This window comes from Choristoneura fumiferana, chromosome 30, assembly GCF_025370935.1.
Source record: "Choristoneura fumiferana chromosome 30, NRCan_CFum_1, whole genome shotgun sequence".
In the NCBI taxonomy this organism is placed as follows: domain Eukaryota; kingdom Metazoa; phylum Arthropoda; class Insecta; order Lepidoptera; family Tortricidae; genus Choristoneura; species Choristoneura fumiferana.
Genome location: NC_133501.1, coordinates 6,219,456 through 6,244,578, shown reverse-complemented (window position 1 = coordinate 6,244,578; position 25,123 = coordinate 6,219,456). Strand labels below are relative to the sequence as shown.

Below are 25,123 nucleotides of genomic sequence, written 5' to 3'. Positions count from 1 at the left end.
TATCGTACCGTCCCTTTCGCTCTCGTATTAAATAGTTTAAGTGTCAAAGGGACCGCACGACACGAACTTCGAGTTTCGTAGTAGCCCTGCTGTCGACAGAAAGAAACGTCAAACCTCAAACCCAAACAGGCAACATGGCCGAAAGAAAGGAATGAAGAGTCCTTCGCCTGAAATAATTTTTAATCTTAAGTTTTTAAGTGAGCTGAACAATTTTTTAAAATGAGAGAAATGAATATAAATATAGAAGGTTACAATGTGAATGGTATATGTGTCGGTTGCTTGAACTATAATCGAAAAATGTTCTACTGTGAAGATATCAAGGAATGTTTTAAATTACTCGGAGATATTGATGTAAGTACGCTTAAAAGGCTTTATAAGTATTCGAATATGTCTTACTTAATGACAGTTAATTAGTTATGATCTTGTTCTTCTATTTTAAGTCATATTTCGCTTGTTTTCTATGTAAACAAAGGTCGGAACAAAAATACCAAGATCGGCCATTTTATAAAGATATTTTTTCAGTTTTGTACCAAGTTTTTGTTGATTTTGAGTCTTATTTGGGGCAAATCTTTTAGTAATAGAATTCTTTAATGAATTTTTTGTTAGTGTTCTTCAGTTACTGATATTTAATATGTTCAAGTTACTTACCAAGATTGGGTCAGAGTATAGAAAAAGTGGCCCGATTTTAGGACTTAGAAAATTTACGTTGCATAAGCATGAATTATAGTTATCTATCCAACTGTATTGTAATAGGGGTCTTAAAACACGAGTGTGGGTCACATGAGTGTTTTAAGGCCTAATTACGTATAGTTGCATACAATATTTTATCTATATCCATATATTAAATCCTCTATCATGTGTTCCGCGAACCATTGACCCATGACCTGCATTAACTCTAACTAGGTAGGTATGTTCTGTTCTGCCCCACGAGCTGCGCCCGCGACAACCTGCTCATCATCATGTCATTATCTATGGTTTTTGAATGCATAATGGAGGATTCACTATATGGGTGTAGATAAAAGTTATTTTTGGCTATCAAGGTAGGTACCCTTTAATACATATTTAGTATCTAATTTATGAGCGAAATAAGCTGATAACAAATGTGTGTCACTGTGTGGAGTTACTTATACACATGTGTTATCTCACATGTTAAAAGATTTAAGTCTTTCCAAAACTACAGACTAAATACAAAGTATTGGACCCACACCAAGTTCAGTACAACTATATAATTGTCATTATTATTAGTAATTCAACATATTCCCGTTAGAAGGTGATAGGGAAGACTATTTACACTAATTTTAACCCCCATAATAATATGCATTATGCAAAAGTGAACCATTTTTGAGTTATGTTTTTTAGCTTTTTCAAAATGTGAAAAATGCAACATCAAAAATTATTAAAAAAAAAGTATTTATTTAAATCTATTTTTTCTTCTGATATAAATAAAAACGATATTCGATTTATCTATACAACATTGGCAATTTACTATCGCAAATAGTCACTCCTATCACCTAACGGGAATATGTCGTTACCAATAACCTTGTATAATATTTAACTGTGAATAAAGGTTATTTTTATTATTCGTAATTTTTATTTTTTTGTAAATTCTTTTCACATTTTCTCTTTGTAGTTTTATCTATTATTTGTATGTCCCGAATAAACTTAAGATTGGTTTTTTGGAATCTTTTTGTATTTTTTATTTCAATTCCAAATTTTTACTTTTACGGTCATCCCGTAAAACCTAAATTGAAAATACAAACTGAAATATAGATGCACAGAAAAACCAGAAAAATAAACCGAATAAACTTTTTCATTTGTCATGTTGAAGCAGCAAACCTGTCAACCATTTAGAAATCTTCTCACTGACAATGTGTTGTTGTTCCAGGTTCCGGACGGGCTGACGGTGCAGGTGTGCTGGGAGTGCCTGTCGTCGGTGCGGGCGGCGCGCCGCTTTCAGATACAGATCCTGCAGGCATATGACATCCTCATTGACTACTCCAATCGGGTGCGCTAATTAAACTATTTATGTAGAAAAATGTTTGTTTATCGTCACCAGTGGGACAAGTGCCTTAGCCTCTTGACAGTCCGGAGCGCGCGACCAATGTACCTCAAACCGTCCGGGTTTTTTATCGATCGACGAAACGCGCTGTGTGTCCACAATTTTTTTACTACAAGGCTTTGAATAAAGAAGAAATACTGAGACGTAAATTAACGTTTACTCATTCAAATACTATTTATAATAATAATAAACCATAAATTAAATGCAATTGTTTTTTGCATGTAATTTATGGTTTATTCACAAGGTTAAACTTTACGACACTAGAGTGTCCAGGGACAGTTTGAAGCATTTTGGTTTTAGATACCATGGTATCATCGTACTGTCAAATGGTTAGACTGCATTTCAACCAGAGATGTGCAAGGAATGTGTTTATCGTGAAATGAACCAAAAGAAATGCTTCATTTACCTATTTTCACACAGTACATCTCTAGTGGCGAAATTGCAGTCTTGGCTGCCCTAGGCCTCAGGCCCCAGGCCATGAATTAAGTATCAGCCACCCCTTTCTCAGCTTTGTTATCATCATAATGACTTTATGTCTCAATTGGCCGCCCTTAATGTCTGGGCGCCCTAGGGCCGGGCCTACTGGGCCTTAAGGCAAATCCGCCACTGCACATCTCTAGTGGAAACAGCTGAGCGGACTGAGGCGAGTTTAATAAAGCGTGTCTGTTGGTTCATGATAAACACATCCTCGCAACACACCCTTGCACATCTCTGGTTGAAACGCAGTCTTAAGCACTTCTCATGTTTTATTTTCAAATAGAAAGTGAATTCCAATCAACTTTATCATCCCAGCCTATATGCATCCCAGCCCACTGCTAGGCACAGGCTCAGAACAAGAGGGCTTGGGCCATAGTCCCCACGCGGGCCCATTGCGAATTGGGAACTTCACACGCACCGCTGAATTACTTTGCAGATTTGTGCAGGTTTCCTCACAATGTTTTTCCTTCACCGCAAAGCTCGTGGAAAATTTCAAATGTAATTCCGCACATGAATTTCGAAAAACTCAAAGGTGCAAGCCGGGGTTTGAACCCACAACACTCTGCTTGAGAGGCGATAGGTCTAAACCACTAGGCCACCTCGGCTATCAACTTTAAGAAAATAAAATTTGGGAAAATCTTTTGTTTGGTGAGGCCGAATAAGTGGTCTATCAATTTTTAAACAAGTCCTTATCAATTGAATATGTCGCTAAAGTTGAACTTTCAAGTTGACAGACACGTCTACTGGCATTATTGTTTTATTACATGCAAACGATTATCATTTTTAAAATAGGGTGGTAAACCACATATTTGGCTGATAGTACATTGTAATATCGACTTGATGTTTCAGCACACATTCTTGAACTCTCCCTCGGACCTGAGCATCCACGCGCGCTGCCGGCTGTCGTGCACAGAGCCCGAGCTGCAGGCCGTGGGGCTCGAGGAGAAGCCCCCCGGGGACCTTGACACCAGCCTCGTGAAGGAAGAGGCCAAGGAAGAGGTGGACGAGTATGTTGGTAAGTCCATACAAGTTTTTTTTTAATTACATAATATCCTCGTGACTCCTCGGGTACTTTAAGCCGAGTTTAGACTTGCAAGAAAAATCGTTCAAGTTGCATTACATCGCGAAGCCGTGAAGCCAACGAGTTTGTAGTGGTCAATCGAGCGCCACAATGTAATGCAATGCACGATTTATAAAGAACAAGTTAACACTAAGAATAATGGCCGAATGTACAGTCGAACAAATTGAAACCTTTTAATAAACAATTTCACTATGATTTCCTAGACAAAAGTACGAGATGTCAACATGATATTAGTAACACAAAGGTCATGATTCAATTTGTTTGACTGTACTTTGTAAAGGTATGTACCCACTACAGCGATTCACATGGTATGACCGTCAGGCATGGAATGTAACGTGATACGGACTACATGTCAACGGCGTATCATACCCATAAGAAACGTAGCGGCACCGTATTTGACACTCCGTGCACAGCACGGGAGGCCACGGGTGGTCAAGAAACGCGGGCATAGTCTCAAACTTTTCGATACAAAGAATATATTTTTGTCTGACACGTTGCTATTCACGGTCATGGTATGATACGGTGTGGCGGGAAACCTTTACTCTATCGAAACAAACAGCAGGGCTACTACGAAGCTCGAAGTTCGTGTCGTGCGGTCCCTCTGACACTTATACTATTTAATACGAGAGCGAGAGAGACCGCACGACACGAACTTCGAGTTTCGAGTTTCGTAGTAGCCCTTCAGTTATTATTTCTTAGGCAAAATCAAGCAAATGTATATTGCAGTGAAACAGATGTAAACTGGACTTTGAATACAGGATGATTCGGAAAACCTGAGTTCTGTTGATCCGGCAACAAACTCGTCAAGGTATAAAGGTCAAAGTATATATTTATCTTTTCAGAACCAGAAGAAGTCAAGTCCGAGGCGGAGTGTTTTGACAATGCAGAGTTTTCCCAAGAGCCGGAGCTGAGTTCGGAGGACGACATACAGCTGTCAAAGCTTAAGAAGAAGAAAGAGAAACGGAGCAAGAGAGGCAGGAAGAGGAAGGAGGATCGGGAGGTGAAGACTGTGAGTTGGTTTATCATCATCTCAGGCTACATCGTCCCGCTGCTGGTCACAGGGCCTCTCATAATGAGCTTGGAACGTAATTCCCACGCGGGCCCAATGTGGTTTAAGAACTTCATACACATCATTGATTTTTAATAGACTTTAAGGATCTCTACGCATTAAGCTTCCAGCTTGTCTACACAATAAGAGCTAAAAAGAGACAGCTACATTATAAATAAAGTAACTTATACGGAAGATGACTTATAAAATATTAACCCCCTCTTTTTCACCATCCATTGATTAAATTTATCATACGGATAAATGTGACGCCGTCTCTGTTTGTTTTGTTCCAATAGACTGAGACGGCATCACATTTAACCGTCAATTAAAATTAATCAATGGGTAGTGAAACAGCCTCTAAATGTTGATGTTTTCAGGAAAAATCAGACATGCATCTACGGAGCTACAGGAAACTGAAGAACTTCCCCCCGGACCTTGTGGAGTTGTATGTGATGTCGGAGCACGAGATGTGGCTGAAGAGGGCAGAGGACGTCGCCAGCGAGGAGTTCCGCGCGCTCAAGTACCGCTGCGACGACTGTGTCCTCGGGTTCAGTTCAGAGAAACTGATGAACTATCACTTGCAGGGAAAGCATGTGCCGGTAAGTTAGTTCATAAATAGTTATTTTCACACCTCTCCTTCAGAAAAGTAACTTTTCCTCCCTGTCGAGAGGGAGCAAAGTGCAAGTTTTTTGTTCAAGGCTTTTCTAAGTATTTTATTGCAAATGTTTTTTTTTTAAGTTGATAATTGTAAAGCCACGCATTTTCTATGCTGGTTATTCTTTCATATTAAATATAATGACCCGGATAACTCACGTCTTAAATCGAGTTTAGCTCGACATGTTTCGCAGTGCGCGTGTTGCAGCAGCCGCTGAGTCGCGTTGCTCCGAAGACGAAGGGCTACGGATTAGCCCGAAACATGTCGAGCTAAACTCGATTTAAGACGTGAGTTATCCGGGTCATTATATTTAATATGAGTGAGTCTCACGGTAGTTTCATGTTCAAAATGGTTATTCTTTAATAATATTTAGAATTTGTTTTTTTTTAAGTTTCTTAATGCTCGGTGTGAAAAGTTGTATGAGCCACTCGGGAGCAAAATTATTTTCATCTTGGGCGTTAACACTTGAATCCCTCATTACGCTCAGTATTCTATAGAATCGATATTAAATCCTCTATCTCGCTCAGGATTCTAAAGTAGAATCTTGAGCTTAATGAGGGATTCAAGTGTTAACGCCTAAGATGAAAATAATTTTGCTCCCGAGTGGCTCATACAACTTTTCACACCGAACATTAAGAAACTTGAAAAAAACAAATTCTAAATATTATTAAAGAACAACCAGCATAGAAACTGGCGTGGCTTTACAATTATCAACTTCAAAAAATGGTATTTTCAATAAAATGCTTAAAAAAGCCTTGAACAGAAAAGTTGCACTTTGCTCCCTGTCGTCAGGGAGGAAAAGTTACTTTTCTGAAGGAGAGGTGTGAAAAACTTATTAAATCAGACGTTGCTTTGTGGAGGTTTATATCAATCATCATCATGTCAGCCGAAAGACGTCCACTGCTGGACATAAGCCTCCCCTAAGACTCCACTCACACCGACCCGACCCGCTATCTTAACCAGGTTGTCGCTCCATCTTGTTGGAGGCCTACCGACAGCTCGTCTCCCGGTCCTTCTGACCCCATCGACCATCAGTCCTGTGTCATACCAATGAACTAAGACATGTACTTTGCTCGATTACTATCTGGCGCAGTTGTAGGTACAGCAAGGGCATAAATATCTGTACAGCCGTAACATCAAATATAGGAATGTATTCATTGATTTTTGATTAGTGTCACATAATGTAGGTGTAAAGATATTTTTGATATCGAAAATACAAACTGAGACATAAATGCACAGAAAAACCAGAAAAAGAGACCAGCGCTGGGAATCGAACCCAGGTCCTCAGCAATCCGTGCTGCGTGCTATAACCCCTACACCACCGCTGGACAGGAATTTAGACACGAATTTTTCCTATGCATACATATCTCTGGTTGCTTATTTCTACTACGCTACTTATGCAGCAGCACTAGCGACATCTATGTTTTCGCTCTCATCGAGAGACGTCACATTCTATCGGAACCAACCGCTCACCCAGACAAGAGATGTCGCTACTAAGCAATCATAAGATATTTTTGATGTCAGACGTGGTGAGAGGAGACGATGATGAATGGAATGAGAGTACTTCCGTCTCGCCGTCATGATGCGTTCATGATGTAGACACTTGATTGAGAGGTAATAAGAACTTGTTTTGGAATGCAGGTCTTTTATTTGACGAACTGATAAATAGGACTGATATGTAGGGTTTTGATGATTGGATAGCAATCCAAACAACCAACTCGGAGTAAATATGATTTAATACTGCTTTAAAATACAGGATACATGGTTTATATGTATATGGAGTGCTTATGTACTATACCACAATGAAATCACAGACCCAATCAGAGTATGTACAGAGTTAATTGACAGACGAACTGACAGAATCATTAGCCAGGTGTTGCCGTTCCTACGGTCCGAAGTAGAATGACGCTCCGGCCAACGAGCCCGTCCGCGTGCACCGTAGCCGGTCGTTACGTTACGTTGTCCGCCATCTCGATATTGTTATCCTAGAAATCAGGCTTGATTATTGTTATCTACGACATATTTAGGCCGATCAACTTCTTCTTGTACCTCGTTGCCATGGTTACGTCCCCTGGACAACTCTTTGAAACCACGAGTTTCTGTATGTTTTCTGTGGTCAAGTTCATTATTTTATGGACTATCTCTTAAGCACATAAGTCGCATATATTAAAGCAGTTTTTCAGCTGTTTTTCTGTCATTTTTGTCTCTTGGACAACGGGATAGAATAACAAATAAGAAAATCGGCGAAGTGCGAGTCGGAGTCGCCCATGAAGGGTTCCGTAGCAGCAAGTAACATAATATAAAAGTTTCCTTTACGATTTATGACGTATTAAAAAAAACTACTTACTAGATCTCGTTCAAACCAATTTTCGGTTGAAGTTTGGGGGACCAGTAATGCTCGACCCTATACTGCTCAGCCATCACTGTACGACCTGATAATACGAACTCATTTTGGATTATAATTATCAAGTCGTACAATATTAGGTCGTGCATTATTAGGGTGTCCAAATTTTTGCTCGGCCTGTTAATGCTCGACCTGTTATTGTACGTCGTTATAATCGGAATCCAATCGAATCGAATGACCATAGATTTGTGTTAGGTTGTGTTAGGTCCAATTGTGACCACAATGCGCGAGCCGAGCGAGCGTAGCGAGCGTGCCGCGGCAGCGGCCGGCGAAGTGCCAGGACCAAATTAATTTATTTTCTACTAAATTTATTAATATTCGGTGTACACGAAAAACATGATCAATCGTGCGAATGCTTTCTGTCAAGTGTGCTCCGATTATTAGGTCGTACAAAATCAGGTTGTCCAATAGCATCTTGAACATTATCGGTACAGGGTGATAAAGCTCGACCCGTATTCCAAGTGACATGTGATTGAATTATCAGGTCGTACAAAATCGGTCGAGCATTGTCCAGGTCGTACAATAACTACACCCGAAGTTTGCATGGTAATGTACATCATATTTTTTTTTTAGTTTTATCATTCTCTTACTTTAGAAGTTACAGGGGGGGCACATTTTACCTTCAGTTTAGAAAAAAATGATATTATAAACCTCAATATCATTTTTGAAGATCTATCCATGGATACCCCACACGTATGGGATTGATGAAAAAAAAAAAATGTGAGTTTCAGTTCTAAGTATGGGGAACCCCCAAATTTTTTTTTCTATTTTTGTGTAAAAATCTTAATGCGGTTCACAGAATACATCTACTTACTAAGTTTCAACAGTATAGTTCTTATAGTTTCGGAAAATAGTGGCAGTGTCATACGGACGGACAGACAGACAGACATGACGAATCCATAAGGGTTCCGTGTTTTGCCATTTGGCTACGGAACCCTAAAAAGTTGATTGACCCATATTTATGTTGTTGACTGCACAATCGTATGCACGCGACGCGCGCAGTTAAGGCTGCTCATACTGTCGGTCAACAGGCGTCAGCCAGCGTAGACCCTCAGTTAACGGTTTCAAGTAAAACCGCGGATGAAAACTAGTTGAATATCGTATTGTTCCAGAAAAGCCCGGACAGCCAGCAGTGCGACGTCTGCAAGGCGTACTTCCTGACCGCGGACAACGTGGCCAAGCACCGCGCTCTACACCACGCCGCGTACCGCTGCGCCGAGTGCGGCCTCACCACCACACTCAAGCGACGCATGCTGTCTCACGCCAACACTCACCGGGCCGCTGCCGCTGCCGCTGCGGCACAGTGCGCGCTCTGCGGGGAACATTTCAGGTCAGTATGAGTGTGCACTCAGAACGATCATGACTTTACCGGCTGTATGAGTGTGCACTCAGAACGATCATGACTTTACCGGCTGTATGAGTGTGCACTCAGAACGATCATGACTTTACCGGCTGTATGAGTGTGCACTCAGAACGATCATGACTTTACCGGCTGTATGAGTGTGCACTCAGAACGATCATGACTTTACCGGCTGTATGAGTGTGCACTCAGAACGGTCATGACTTTACCGGCTGTATGAGTGTGCACTCAGAACGGTCATAACTTTACCGGCTGTATGAGTGTGCACTCAGAACGGTCATGACTTTACCGGCTGTATGAGTGTGCACTCAGAACGATCATGACTTTACCGGCTGTATGAGTGTGCACTCAGAACGATCATGACTTTACCGGCTGTATGAGTGTGCACTCAGAACGATCATGACTTTACCGGCTGTATGAGTGTGCACTCAGAACGGTCATGACTTTACCGGCTGTATGAGTGTGCACTCAGAACGATCACGACTTTACCGGCTGTATGAGTGTGCACTCAGAACGATCATGACTTTACCGGCTGTATGAGTGTGCACTCAGAACGGTCATGACTTTACCGGCTGTATGAGTGTGCACTCAGAACGGTCATGACTTTACCGGCTGTATGAGTGTGCACTCAGAACGGTCATGACTTTACCGGCTGTATGAGTGTGCACTCAGAACGATCATGACTTTACCGGCTGTATGAGTGTGCACTCAGAACGATCATGACTTTACCGGCTGTATGAGTGTGCACTCAGAACGGTCATGACTTTACCGGCTGTATGAGTGTGCACTCAGAACGGTCATGACTTTACCGGCTGTATGAGTGTGCACTCAGAACGGTCATGACTTTACCGGCTGTATGAGTGTGCACTCTAAACCATCATGACTTTACCGGCTGTATGAGTGTCCACTCAGAACCATCATAACTTTACCGGCTGACTGGTATCGACTTGATATTTGGAAGCTCAAATGGATCGACATCTATTCTATGTATAGACTGCATGTTTCTTACACCAAAACGGCGCACAAAATTTGTTCACTGGGCGGATTTGTGAACAGTTTATTATAGTTTGTTGAAGTCCGTGACAGCGGTCGTGTCAAAGTAATATTGATGATTGATGCGCCGCGCGTTTTGTTCCAAACAGCCAGTCTAGAGCCGTAAGGTACCACCAGCCGAATATATGGTCTACCACCCTAAAGTTGATAATCGTTTGCATGTCATAAAAAAATAATGCCAATAGACGTGTCTGTCAACTTGAAAGTTCGACTTTAGCGACATATTCATAGTCGAATAAAAAAAAATCATTTGATAATAACTTGTATAAAAAGTGATAGACCACTTATTTGGCTGATGGTCATACAGTTGAGTCATATCTGTTGATTCACTGCAAAGAAATAAAAGACTTTTTTATTTTATTTATTTTCAAGTTTAGGGTGGTAGACCACATATTTGGCTGATGGTACGTCCAATGAGGGCTATCGCGTATGAATTCGCCGCTAGAGGCGCTAGTGTAGCGTGAGGTCTCTGAAATGTCAAATCTCATAGTTTTTGGGTGAGCTACGCGGGTTTATTTATAATTAGAATAATTTTGTGAATATTTTGCAATATCTGAAATTAATTATGGCAAATATGCGTTCCGGGGCAATGAATGTCTGTGTTTTGAGACAGTTTTGTTTTTCGGAACCCTTTTTCCTCCCTTTTTTCCGAACAAAACGGGGACTATGCAACACTGTGGCATGCTTGATATTTTTATGGTACGGTTTTAAGTTGTATTAAATATGATTTTAAACTTTGTTTTCACGCCCGTAATAACAGACTTTGAAAGCCATACTTAAAAACCTCACGCAACAGTGCGCCATCTAGTGAGACAAAAAACGATAGCTCTCATTGCAAGCACAATGCGCGAGCCGAGCGTGGCAGCGCCAGGAGCTAATTGTTTTAATATGTATGTCTGTCTGTCGCAGCACCAAGTCCAAGCTGGCGTACCACAAAGGAGTGTGCAACCAGAGCAAGCCGCGGTGCGACTGCTGCGGGAAACTGTTCGCCAACAAGATGACGCTCAAGTACCACCTCAGGTCAGCCGCACCCGCACCACGCACCCCGCTCTGCCTCACTACTGACCTGACTGACGCGTTTCAAACACTATCAAAGTTCATCGTCACGACAACATAACAATTCACCATGCTACAGCAACACAATAATTTTCTACCAAAATTGTAAATATTGATGCACAGAAAAACCAGAAAAATAAGACCAGCACTGGGAATCGAACCCAGGTCCTCGGCATTCCGTGCCGTGTGTTATACCGCTACACCACTGCTGGACAACGGTACAGACTCGAATTTCCCCTATGCACCACATATCTCAGCGTGTTTGTTTCTTATTTAGCCACTTAAGCAATGACGCTAGCGACAACTATACCGTAGCACACGGCACGGAATGCCGAGGACCTGGGCTCGATTCCCAGTGCTAGTCTTATTTTTCTGGTTTTTCTGTGCATCTATATTTCAGTTTGTAACTATTTTCAATTTAAGTTTTACGGGATGACCGTAAAAGTAAAAATCTTGGTATTGAAATAAAAATTCAAAAAGATTCCAGAAAACCAATCTTATTTTTCTACCAGTCTGAAGTCGGTGCCTCAGCACGAGCCAGCAGGAGTTATTGAAGCCCAATATATACCTAGTATGTAGGTGAGGTAGACGACTATATAGGTCCACTCCTGCTGGCTCGTGCTGAGGCACCGACTTCAGACTAGTAGATTATTTACATGGTTTTTGTACTTGGTTCTATATTTTGTTAAAAAAATAGTTATTTATGATACAAGTGCGGAAAGTAGGCAATTCCAAACGAGTGGCGGAGAACTTGAAACACGAGCGAAGCGAGTGTTTTGAGCCGGCACGAGTTGGGAATTTCCTACTTTTGACACGTATATCCATACAACGTTTTACAATGCATTAAGCGAGGAAAAAAATCGAGGCAGTGACTACATCATTTTTTTGCCATACTCCTTTTACTACAGTAGCAGGCAGTAGATATACATACTGACATGCACGCCAAACCAAAATCGTTAACGTATACACTTTAATAAACCAACTTTCATAACAATCATTGACTCAGAGGATTAGAACAGCTACAGCTAGGTACTAATGATAGGTAAAGGAGACTTTGTTTTAGTATCGTGATTTTTTTGATTAATTATTAGCCCTTGTTGCTTGACATTTTCCACACTTATATTGGCTAGTCCTTATCTCCTGTACGCTCCTATAATGCTAAATATCAGTGCAACCCGTGAATAAATCCGTGTAATAGTTAATTATCATCAAGTATATGTTTTATGTATCTAATCTACCAGCTATTAACAAAAAGTTACCGTAAATCTGAGATTTTTTAGCTTTGGAACTGTAAATAAATCAAAATTGGTTCACTAATTCTAATAGATAAAAGCAAATAAATAAGAATAAGACATACCGGTAGATGTTATAATATCCATGTGTGTAGAAGTAGATTATTCTATCAATTTACGATGTTTATTAACTTAGGTATGTATATTATAGTTCACGTATTTTGTTCAGCATTGAGTTTGTCACTGACAATATGTGCTTCGTGGAGGACGAAAGGCGGCGTAAAGTCACATATAAATTCATCATTTAAACTCTTCATTTTATTTACTCATCAAAAATTAATTCACCGGACTGAACTCATGAACATTACTTTGGCGGGGTTTCATGACAGGCGCGAACGGGTAACCATGATTGGTTCGTGCTACGTCGTGCGCGCGCACTGGAAGCTCATTGGTTAACTTTCGAGTGCGCGCGCTTGACGTCGCACGGTCCGAATTGGACTCAAGAATTTATTCCCTTTTTTTTCATAACTTTAGACGGAATTAAAATACGAGTTTACATGAAAAAAAAATTAACGTTCTCTTTTCTGTCGCGTTTAATCTGTATTATCTTATCAGTAAATATTCAGTTGGTTGCATCAAACGTTTTCTTATTTGTTCAAAGCCTAACTATAACGACTCTTTAGACTTATTTTTTTAACAATAGTTTGGACATCATTTGGCAATTTAAAAAGTTACTTTACCGCACAAGTGCGGTAAGTAAAATCCATACAACTTTACTACACACTTGTGGATGCGTGCAGGAATCACTAATTTTCTATGGATATGTTGACCCACGTCAAGAGGCACTTTCCGAGCACGTGCATTGTAAATATTTTTTTACAAGCTTTTATTTAGTTTCACCTGTCCCCTTGTCTGTCTGTCTGTCTGTAATCAAATCTTGCAAATTAAATTCGACCAACTTCCAGTAGTCGGATTGACTTGAAATTTGGTTTACTTATGTAACTTACGTGACAATACAATAATCTAGCATTGACATCCTGGTAGTCCGGCCAGGATCGTCTCCGCAGGACGGAACTCTTCAACGGTTAATGGCATCGACTTGAAATTTGGTATGCAAATATAATTTGGATGACAATGGAAGTACAGTCAACAAAAAGTACCCACAGTCAGCAAAGAAAAGCTTGTATTAAAAATGTTTTTTTTTACCAAAAACTTATTTTCAGAGCACAACAATCGACAAACACGGCCAAAGAAGAAAAGCCGAAGGAAAAACTGTTTATCTCCTGCAAGGGCTGCGACAAAGTGTTCCACTCCAAGAAAAGCTACAGAGCACACGTGTATGTTACAAGGGAGCGCCAAAGTTCGCATACTCTTCGCTAGTCATACTCATACCGTAATTTTTGTCCGTTACATTTTGCTGTAATTTTTAAATGGTCAACCTATAGAAAGTTATAGGTTAGGTTAGGTTTGTTTATAACAATACTGAACTCTAAATTCTATGTTTATTCTTACACTGTCCAGGCCACTCGGTTGTGGAACTCCCTACCGATAGACCTGAGGCGCGCAAAGTCCTTGCCTATCTTTAAGTCTATGCTTAGGGAGCACTACCTGTCATCTTGCGTATGAATGTTATAGTTAGCTTATGTGTTGTTATGGTATCTATCTACCTATCTATCTGTTTAGATTTGTTGTGTATGTGTATTGTATGTGTTAATTTTATGTATTCTTGATACAGCTCTAATCTACTGTAAATTGCACCACCTGCTAAAATGTATTCCTTATACGAAGAGATCGCTCTAAAGCGATAAGGCCGCCTATTGCTTACCTTAGAAAATCTCTATGTATATACTTGTGTTCTCTGTACTGTTTACTGTATTGGTGTGCAATAAAGAGTTATTGTATTGTATTGTTGTAATAATTAGATTCAGAGAAAAAAGAGTTATGACAAACGATCATTCTAGCAAACATTCGTTACATTCGGACTTAAGTTTCATTGTCGCCTATTAACCTCTCCTAACCTAGTTTAGGATTCGATTTGTAGCATTCGAACATGGCGGATGCAGACAATTTCTAATTTTGCTATTTCTGTTTCTTTGGCTAGTTGAAGTATAATTCTGATAGTGTTTTATGCGGCGATTAACCTTAACAGTGAACAGTGATCTCAAAATTCTATATTGCTCTCGTGTCTGACATTTTTTAATGCGCAAGTTGTCTCCGCGTGGTTTCAGGAATTTTACTATCAAGTTGCAAAAACTACAATCACCGTACAACGTGCCTCTCAAAGAGAGTTTACCTTGACACTGGCGAAATTGTCCTATGAATTAGGACAGAAAAGCCATATTTTAAAAGAGAGGAAGATGGACCTAGTTTAGTTTTTAACGGATCCGTTAAAAATAAAAATAAATTACTTATAGTTTTATGTGATAATGGCTGTTGCCCGCGACTCCGTCCGCGTACAATTCGTTTACCGCTATCCCGCGGGAACCATGCTATTTCCCGGGATAAAAACTATTTATGTCCTTCCTCGGGACTCAAACTATCTGTATATCGAATTTAATCTAAACTTACCGCCTTTAGGCAGTTGTCTCACCGCCGGCGAGGAAACGATTGGCTACCGACTATTTTCTCGCTCAAGAAACGAACAAAAGATATAAGATCTTGTGTGAGTAAAAGAGACATATATATTAATAGTTGATCGCTGGCGGTTCACACTGCTCAGCGCTGTTAGCTTGGCGGCCGCCCGGCTCGAGCGAGTGGAGCGAGTAATCGCCCGTCGTACTCGAACACTCGCTTTTCACTGCTCGCCCACTCGGTTCTAGTTACTCGCGCTGCTCGCTTCTCGCTCATCGTCGGCGGTGGGACAAGTGCTTTAGGCTGCGTTTAAACCAGTAATGTGCGAGGATGTGTTGGGAGGGATATGTTTTTAATGAACCAATAGAAACGCTTCATTTACCTCGCCTCGCTCCGCTCAGCTATTTCCACTAGGTGAGTGAGGATAGGTTATTCCTCGCTACACATCCTCGCACATCTCTGGTGGGAACGCAACCTTAAGACGCAATGTATTATTATGTTACAGTGTGATTCATGACGGGCTGACGTACCCCTGCCCGATCTGCGGCAAACTGTTCCAGTGGAAGCGTAACTTGGCGCGGCACACGAGGAATCACAGGTGAGTTTTCGAAAAAATACACTTAATACAAGTTTTTTTTAGCCGCCTGTACTTTTTGTTGACTGTACATCACCCATCTGCATTGTCACCCAAATTTTATTTGTATATCAAATTCCAAGTCAATGCCATTAACCGTTGAAGAGTTCCGTCCTTTGGAGACGATCCTGGCTGGACTATGAGGATGTCACTACCAGATTATTGTATTGTCACACAATTTACATAAGTATGACAAATTTCAAGACAATCAGACTATTAGAAGTGGGTCAAATTTAACTTGCAAGATTTTACCCGCACACAGATACATAGCAAGTTAAATAAAAGCTTTTAAAATAGTACACTTACGAGAGGTGGTTTGCGAAGACGAGCATCGCGAGGCTTGCAAGACACGAGGGTCATGATTTAGCTTTTATTTTAAGTTCTGGTGCCATACATTGTCAGTTACATATGTTTTTATTTTTATTTATTTGGGGCATCAACAGCAATACAGTACATTATAATAGGACTTAGGTACTAAACAGAAAGTGTATATGTCCACAGAAATACAGTTAGAGAATCATACTTAAAACAGTTATATTAGTATAAAATGTTTACTAACCCATGTCCCCCCCCCTGTGTGTAGGGACCGCGAGGCGGGCGCGACGCACGAGTGCCGCGAGTGCGGCAAGTCGTTCAGCAGCCGCGACTGCTACAACAATCACATGAAGCTCAGCAAGCGGCACGTGCCCGAACACGCCTACGTGTGAGTTCACCTACACTGACACCGGACAACTACCATTATCTATACCATCTATACACTAGCCGTTACCCGCGGCTCTGTCCGCCTAAATTTCGGTTTTCACTATCCCGCGGGAACTATGCAATTTTCCGGGATAAATACTATCTGTATACCGAACTTCGTCTAAATCGGTTCAACGGTTTAGACGTGATGAAGTAACAAACAAACAAACAAATAAACAAACAAACAGACTTACAAACTTTCGCATTTATTATATTAGTGGGATTAGACATAAGCAAAAATAAGTTTTTGTTAAAAATTACATTTTTAATACAAGCTTTTTTTGTTGACTGTAATTTTTTTGACTGTACTGTACTTGCATTGACATCCAAGCTACATTTGCATACCAAATTTCGTTGATGCCATTAACCGTTGAGGAGTTCCGTTCTGCGGAGACGATCCTGGTCGGTCTTCCAGGATTTCACTGCCAGATTATTGTAGTGTCACTAGATTTACATAAGTATGCCAAATTTCAAGTTAATCAGACCACTATGGAAGTGGGTCAAATTTAGCTTCCAAGATTTGACTCAAACAAAAAAAACAGGTGAAACTAAATAAAAGCTTGTAAAAACACGTTTGTAGTATGGGAGGCCCCTTAAATATTTAATTTATTATTTTTTTAGTATTTGTTGTTATAGCGGCCACAGTTATACATAAACTGTGAAAATTTCAAGTGTCTATCCCGGTTCATGAGGTTACAGCCTGGTGACAGACGGACGGACGGACAGCGCAGTTTTAGTAATAAGGTTTCCGTTTTTACCCTTTGGGTACGGTACCCTAATAAGGGCTTCATCATCACCACCATCAACAGTCGGAACACGTGTAACAAGGCTTATCCAGCCTTGCAGTCTGTCTAGACTACCCAGAAGGTCCAGTTCCAGTTCAAACCATACCAGTACCTACCAGTACCTGCTACCTTCAACCCAGATCTAGTTCCTGCTAGTCTATTAAAATACAAACTGAAACATAGATGCACAGAAAAACCAGACAAAGAGACCAGCGCTGGGAATTTAACCCAGGTCCTCAGCATTCCGTGCTGCGTGCCATACCCCTACACTATCACTGGACAGGAGTATAGATAGACACAAATTTTACCATATATCTCAGCTTGTTTGTTTCTTATTTAGTCATTTAAGTAGCAATAATGCTTCGGATTATCATGCCGTACATTATTACGCGTACATTCCCAGTCGTACATTATTGTTTCCCTGATGATGATGGTGATGATTGTTTTGTTACCGGCAGGCACGAGTGCTCGTACTGCGGCAAGAAGTTCGCGACCAAGTGGTGCATGGTCGACCACATCGACTGGGACCACCTCAAGAGGGTCAAGTACCAGTGCAGCGTCTGCTTCAAGGTATGGGCCAACATTTATCCTACTAATATAAACTATTATAATCTCTATTTACTTAAATAAAAATCGTAATATATTTTATAAAAACACTAATGGAACATAATTTATTGAATCAGGCGTTACTTTGCGGAGGTCCATATCAATGAACTAAAAGAATTTCTTTGCTCACCCGCGACCTTATGACAGTTATGTATAGATAGAAGATATGCGTGTTCATGCAGTTCCTCCACCTCCACACTGTAAGAACACACACAAATCACACAAACCCATCTATCAACACTACCACACCACACTGATGCGTTTCGAACTCAAACAGAGCTCATCTTCAGAGTAACACAACCGTACACCATGCTACCAGTTGTTAGACTCACAACTGTTGCTATTTCATTTCAAGTGAAAAGCAAAGTGTAAAACTTAAGCATTAAACCCATTTTCCCCTCGACGTATCTATCCACCCTCGCCATACCGGCCCGCGTGGCCATGTGAACGACTCGGGTAAAATGGCTCGTTTTATGCTCTTGTTGTACAATCTACTAATGCATACAAGTTGCATTATATCTCAGACTATTGAGGGACAATGAATTCATTGTTTGGTCAAAACAAATACGACAATGTATTCAATTACGACAATGTAGTCAAATACGACAATGTAGTCAAATACGACAATGTAGTCAAATACGACAATGTAGTCAAATACGACAATGTAGTCAAATACGACAATGTAGTCAAATACGACAATGTAGTCAAATTTGCATGCAAGTTCTCGCTAAGTCTAAAGTTCAGTTTCCACCACAGATGTGCGAGGATGTGTCGCGAGGAATATGTTTTTCATGAACCAATAGAAACGCTTCATTTACCTCGCCTGGCGCCGCTCAGCTGTTTCCACCAGAGCGGTGCTGTACGAGGCGAGGTAAATGAAGCGTTCCTATTGGTTTATGAAAAACACATTCCTCGCAACACATCCTCGCAAATATCTGGTGGAAACGTAGCTTAACAGTTAACTTAACTTAACAGTTAAGTTAGTTACTATCCCATGCAGCCGTAGCGGCCGCAGTCAAACCCGAGCCAGTGAAACAGCCTTATTCATAAAAAAACCTTAATTGAGGTTTGATCGGTCTGTTACTTAGCAGACTGATTAAGCTTGTTAGACGGTTGTCAAGAAGTATGATTCATAAACGCTTGCTAGCAGTCTGCTAGTTGTTGAGCTGCTGATAGACGGATTAGACGCGTTATGTTGGCCATCTTGACAAATCAGACAAATAATAAAAAAAAAATTGACAGCAGTGACTGCAAATTAGCAGGAAAAAAAAAAAAAGCGAGATGTTTGTTTTCCCGCCATTTCCGATCCGCATGTTTATGTTGTGCAAAAACCCGTTTTTTTTTTTCATATTTATTGTTTGCAAAGTAGCAGAAATAAATACCTAATTAAGAGGATTTTTAAATACAAATTCCTGAAAATAAATTTTCTTGGATTTTTTTTAACTTTGCGTAACCCTCCCTTTACTAAAAATATCTTCGGTATGGTTTTTTGCTTGGTCAAAGTCAGCTGTTCAAACTTGTGGCGGCCATTTTGTGACTTAGCAGGGAGATAAAGGAGGGTCTACGGTCCTCTAACTTTAGCAGAGCCTTGATCATGTTTTTTAGCATCGGCCCTTCAAGGAGCCTTCAAGGAGGCTCTAACTTTTTATGAATAAGGCTGTTAGTGTGTCCGTCTGTCCTCAGGCGTTCAAGACGGCCAAGATAATGGTGGCGCACATGAACAACATCCACGAAGGCAAAAAGAACCGCGAGCCCGACGGGGAGCACCTCTGTGAGATCTGCGGGAAGTCCTACAAGGTGAGTCAACGACGGGCTTACTGCTGGAATGCTACACGCGTCTGTTCCGAGTGTCGCATCGACATCTAGGTACCATCAGCCAAATATGTGGTCTACTACCCTAAAGTCGATAATCGGTTGCATGTCATAAAACAATAATGCGAATAGAATTTTTGAAATAGGTCTGGTAGTTTTTGAGTTTATTCGTTACAAACATACAAGAAATCAAAAATACAAATCTTTCCTCTTTATAATATTAATGTAGATGTAGGGTAGTTAATCCGACATAGTGAGGCCAAGTCCATATATTTTGGACTGCCCGTACTTATACTATTATACTAATGCTCTAATAGTTTGTTATCCAGTAAATCAATCCAATTTATAGAGTGTAAACGAATCGATTTCATAAAAATTCTTGTATAAACACCCACTGGCTTGAATCATTAACACAATTATCTATAGTTCGTGTCTTTTACTTAGACGTCTATTCAGTTTTTTTTTAACCAAATTTCACTTGATTTCAATATTTAATTTTCATTTGAAAAATCTCTGTCAAAATCTGATGTTATTTCTTGAATGAAACATGTGTATAATCTGTAGTAGCATAGACTAGCGTAGAGATAGTGGAAAATTTGACACTTTAAAAATTGATTAATGCGTGGATGGATAAGCGATTTTTGTTTATTTACCTTAAAATTAAATAATAGTCACTGCTTTTATAATTGAATAAACAGTCTTTGGAATTAAATCAAGATAAGACAAAAATACTTTGATCTATTCAATTTTTTTTCCATTTACAGATTAATTATTTTGCAATAGTTTCTAGGTTTTCACATCACTAAATGTCTGTGGTCGGGTTAATGGCGTTTTTGTTTACACTTCATGAATTAGATTGAAATACAATGTGGCATACCGTACTCGTTTGTCGGCAGACGGTGAAGCGTCTAAAGGGCCACGTGTGGGCCATGCACACCAACCGGTCTAGTACCAAGAGCTTCCAGTGCAAACTGTGCCCCGCCACCTTCACCTGGCAGACCTCCATCTACAAGCACGCCAAGATGATGCACGCCGGCAAGCGGCCCCGGGGACAGGTAACACACTCGCCAGAGGGACTACTCAATGTTTTGCCACCGCTGCTTAAAAAACGGTGTAATACGGAATCGCAGTGACGTAACGTGTGCATACTGTTTCTATCATCGATGGGCCGAGCATGGGTTTCACCGAATAGGAATATTCGGCCGAAAGTTAAAAACCGAACCGAATATTCGGCATAGTTGATTCCTTTACGTAAACAATACAAGTCTGAACTTCTTTACGCAAAGCGCGCAAATGGAAGCCTAATACATACTTAAATACATATTGAACATCCAAGACCCGAGAACAAACTTTTTATCTTCTATATAAATAAAAATGAATCGTAAAATGTGTTGCTAAGCGCAAAACTCGGGAATGGCTGGACCGATTTCGCTAATTCTTTTTTGTTGCGTTTGTTATTATCAATAGAAGGTTTTATGAAACAAAAATTACAACGGGGGCGAAGCCGCGGGCAACAGCTAGTTATTCATACAAATATCTGCCCCGGCCGGGAATCGAACCCGGAACCTCAAGCTTCGTAGTCAGGTTCTCTAACCACTTGGCCATCCGGTCGCCATTATAAAACGAATATTCGGCCCATCCCTACTCAAAATATGCAGACGGTGCGGAATCGAAGTGACGTACCGTAAACGTCAAGACTTTTGTTCGGTAAATCCTGACGTGTACGGCACGTCACTGCGATTCCGTATTTTAAGCAGCGATGTGGAGAGATAGATGGATAGATAGATATAATCTTTATTCTTCAAAACAAAGACATGGCTTAGTAGCTAAAGAGTAATAAAACTAACAATTAAACAGATCAGACACATAAATGAAAAGCCATGTGATGCACTGAAGAACAGGCGCCGGCGCAGCATTGTGCTGCGGTAAGCCGCAGCGCTGGTATTCTGCCAGTACCCATACCGAGTAAGGACGCCGACCAACGTGATAAACTCAGCGCAATCTCGTCATCAATAGTTATTTGTGTGACAAGGGAGCAAAATGATGTATTTACGGCGAGGGCGTACATTGAATCCAGAATGTAGCGAAGGATTCTACAATAGAATCCTGAGCGTAGCGAGGGATTCTAAAGTAGAATCCTGAGCGTAATGAGGGATTCAAGTGTTAACGCCCAAGATGAAATAATTTGCTCCCGAGTCGCTCAAACAACTTTTCACACCGAGCATTAAGAAAACTTTGAAAAAAATAAATTCTAAATATTATTAAAGAACAACCAGCATAGAAAATGGCGTGGCTTTACAATTATCAACTTCAGAAAATGGCATTTGCAATAAAACACTTAGAAAAGCCTTGAACAGAAAAGTTGCACTTTGCTCCCTCTCGTCAGGAGGAAAAGTTACTTTTCTGAAGGAGAGGTGTGAAAATGAGTTTTATTATTCAGTGGGATCCTAAAGTAGCAAAATTTATTTAAGTATTTATTATTATTATTTAAATTGTCAGAAAAAAAGTGTGAGGTGTGAGGTGAGGGAGGGGGGTTTCAGAAAAGTTCAAGATAAGAGTCATGCGATAAAAACGGTGCGCATACGGTGCGTCACTGCGATTCCGTTTTTTAAACAGCGGTGTGGTCGCTCCCTTATCGGAGAAGTTCACATTTATCTTGCTGTCTCAACTAGCTTACTGAAGTTTACTGAAGCTGATTGAGAAAACAAGATAAATACTAACTTATCCGAAAAAAATACGATGGAAAAATAATATTCAATAGATGTATATAATATGAACAAGTTTATTCGACTCTACGAATAAATAATAAGTCGGGAATTGTAAAAGCTGTGGTGGCCTAGTGGTTTGACCTATCGCTTCTCAAGCAGAGGGTCGTGGGTTCAAACCCCGGCTCGCACCTCTGAGTTTTTCGAAATTCATGTGCGGAATTACATTTGAAATTTACCACGAGCTTTGCGGTGAAGGAAAACATCGTGAGGAAACCTGCACGAACCCGCGAAGCGATTCAATGGTGCGTGCGAAGTTCCCAATCCGCACTGGGCCCGCGTGGGAACTATGGCCCAAGCCCTCTTGTTCTGAGAGGAGGCCTGTGCCCAGCAGTGGGACGTATGTAGGCTGGAATGATGAATTGTAACTGCGTTAGAAAAATGGCTTTGCGTTTCCTAGTAACCTCTTCACCGCCAGCCGCCCAGTCGCGACAGCCAATGGAATGCCTCACACGCCACGGTCATCTACAGGGTGGAAAGTTGAGATGGGGCAGCAATACTGGGTTAAGAAGACACTAACTTTAGTTAAAATGTTCAGTTTTTAGTTATAAAGGGTTCATATTCGTAAAAAAACAACATGCGAAACATTCACTTTGCAAATTAGTACCCTATGAACTGTATGGAAAAAGTTTTCTTTGATTTGTGGGTGTTCTAATACTCTAACCTTTGTTGGACTCGAAGAGTGTTTTAATCCTTGACAGAAATGGGACCGATTGGCATTAAAAAAAAAAGTCAAATCTATCGATTTTCTCGCTGGCTGTACATTTTATCAAAAATCTGTGAATGTCGATTGTCATCACTCAAAAAGTTAGTAAAGGTCTCCTAAGAGCATTTTCGCGTAGCAGCAAGGGATCTAGTAGCTGCCCTTGCTGCCCCATCTCAACTTTCCACCCTGTATACATGACCGACATTCAACTCGAAATTAATCCTTCTGCAATGGAATTAAAAATCAAGTTGATTTGTCGCTGGTTTCTCTGTGGCGTACAGAGCACGTCACTTCGTTTGTTTCGTGGCGGTGAAGAGGTTAAAAACGGTCCTGACATTGCATCACGCGCGCAAACCAATCCCTGCTTTGTTTCTGAATTTTAACCAATCAACATGCAAGGCAACCTCGAAAATGATTCGTATTTGAATCATACGTCGTTTTGGTTTAAAGTATGGCCACTTGTCCAATAGTGGACAGGCTAGACAGTTTGTGTAGAACAGCGCCATCTACCGTAAATACCGTTCAACTATTTCGCATCTTTATTGACTAATTGATATGATAGGCCATGTAACTCTAGTAGGTTCGGATAGATGGCGTTGATCCCGAAATATATTAATATTAGTTCCTTTTTTTAACACGGTGTCGCTAGTCTTAAGATTGTGTGATCGGTACAACTTACTTTCACTTTCATAATTACACCTCTCGAACGATGGTCATCTTTTTAATCTCCTCAACTTCATCCTGAAAAACCTATTTTCTAATTAACACCACTTTTTGTGTGGAATTGGTCTGAGTTACGCTTCCTGACTTATGATTTATTCGTAGGTTCGACTACAAGGGACCGCTGGGCCCGGCTGTAGGCACAGTTCTGTCTGATCAGTACTTTACTTACTTTAACCTTTGTTACCAGCAGCAGTTCCGTCCGCAGCCAGTGAAGAAGCTAGAGCCGTTCGGCGCGGCGGCGCTCTACCCCCCCGCTCCCCCCCTACAGACGCAGCTCGTGCACAACATCGTCTAAACATTCCTCACAAAATAACATACATACCTACAGAGTATGGCGATATTTTTGACAAAAAATCTTTTTTTTTTTCTGATAGCAATTTTTCCCAAATGCTTTTTCTCACTATAGTTGTTGCTGGAGCTTATTTTGACAGTAGTTTTCCCGATTTGAATCGAAACAGACAGTGTCGTGGAGCTCTTGTTTCTGTTTGTTTTTGGCCCTTCGGGCCGTGCAAACTTAACGTAATCTAAACCTATCTGTTTCTGTGTCGATTAAAATTGGGGAAAAACGCGATTTTGAAAGTAACTTCGGTAAGAAACCGTAGTGGGAAAAATCATTTGGGGAAAAAATGGGAATGGAAAATAAAGGAGAAGGAAAATAAAATAACCGTCTGAACAAGAACATGAAAATAATATTCAACCCGTTTGGATTCGGTGCCAGCTTTAGCAGGAGTAAACCCATAGTCTTCTAACTCACCTACATGCTGTCAAGGACCCTAATTCATGAGCCACCATAGAATCTTTTCAAAGGAAAAGTCATTGCGATTTTCCTTGTTAATTAAATGCGATGTCATTATGACGTTTACTGTGAAATGGTTTCATGTCGGCTCATGAATTAAAGTCCTTGGCCGTGCTATATTGCGCTTCTATCACTCCTGGTTTTTTGTTGTTTTTTCTTTTACAAAAGTGTTGCCACATTAACATGTTTTTCCATCAGAAATGTGACAGTTATGTAATTATGTATAATGGTATCCTCATTTGATGGCAGTGGCAAACATAGCTCAATTTTATTGACTGTAATGCTAAATATTAGGTGAATTGTATTGAAAAATGAAATATTGTATTAAAAGACATCACAATAACGGATAATGTATTATATTATTTTTATATTTTTAGTCTGTATCTCTTATAATAAGTTCTTATACAAATGCTATTAATGTAGGTAGGTACTTAATTTTAAAGCGAATGTGATTTTTATACAAATACAAAGCAATAATAAGTAATCTGGTTGTTTTTATAAAAAGTTTTTGACTTATATTGTGCAGTCGAACAAAGTGATTTCATGTACCATCAGCCAA

General features: G+C 40.3%; 1 protein-coding gene across 3 annotated transcripts; it reads left to right on the top strand.

Moving 5' to 3' along the window:
• Positions 1–92: 92 nt before the first annotated feature.
• LOC141444788 (uncharacterized) lies at positions 93–25,048 on the top strand. Of its 3 annotated transcripts, none has more exons than XM_074110433.1 (14): positions 93–351; positions 1,886–2,005; positions 3,386–3,551; positions 4,460–4,626; positions 5,043–5,264; positions 8,842–9,054; positions 11,047–11,157; positions 13,649–13,818; positions 15,502–15,594; positions 16,214–16,333; positions 17,615–17,726; positions 19,446–19,559; positions 20,471–20,629; positions 23,956–25,048. In XM_074110433.1, the coding sequence occupies exons 1-14, from the start codon at positions 220–222 to the stop codon at positions 24,061–24,063; spliced, it is 2,007 nt and encodes a 668-aa protein (XP_073966534.1). In that variant the 5' UTR covers positions 93–219; the 3' UTR covers positions 24,064–25,048. The 3 variants fall into 3 exon arrangements, with proteins under 3 accessions (XP_073966534.1, XP_073966535.1, XP_073966536.1); XM_074110434.1 differs by having other exon boundaries at positions 94–351; positions 23,959–25,048; XM_074110435.1 differs by having other exon boundaries at positions 98–351; positions 8,837–9,054; positions 13,649–13,762.
• Positions 25,049–25,123: the final 75 nt, after the last annotated feature.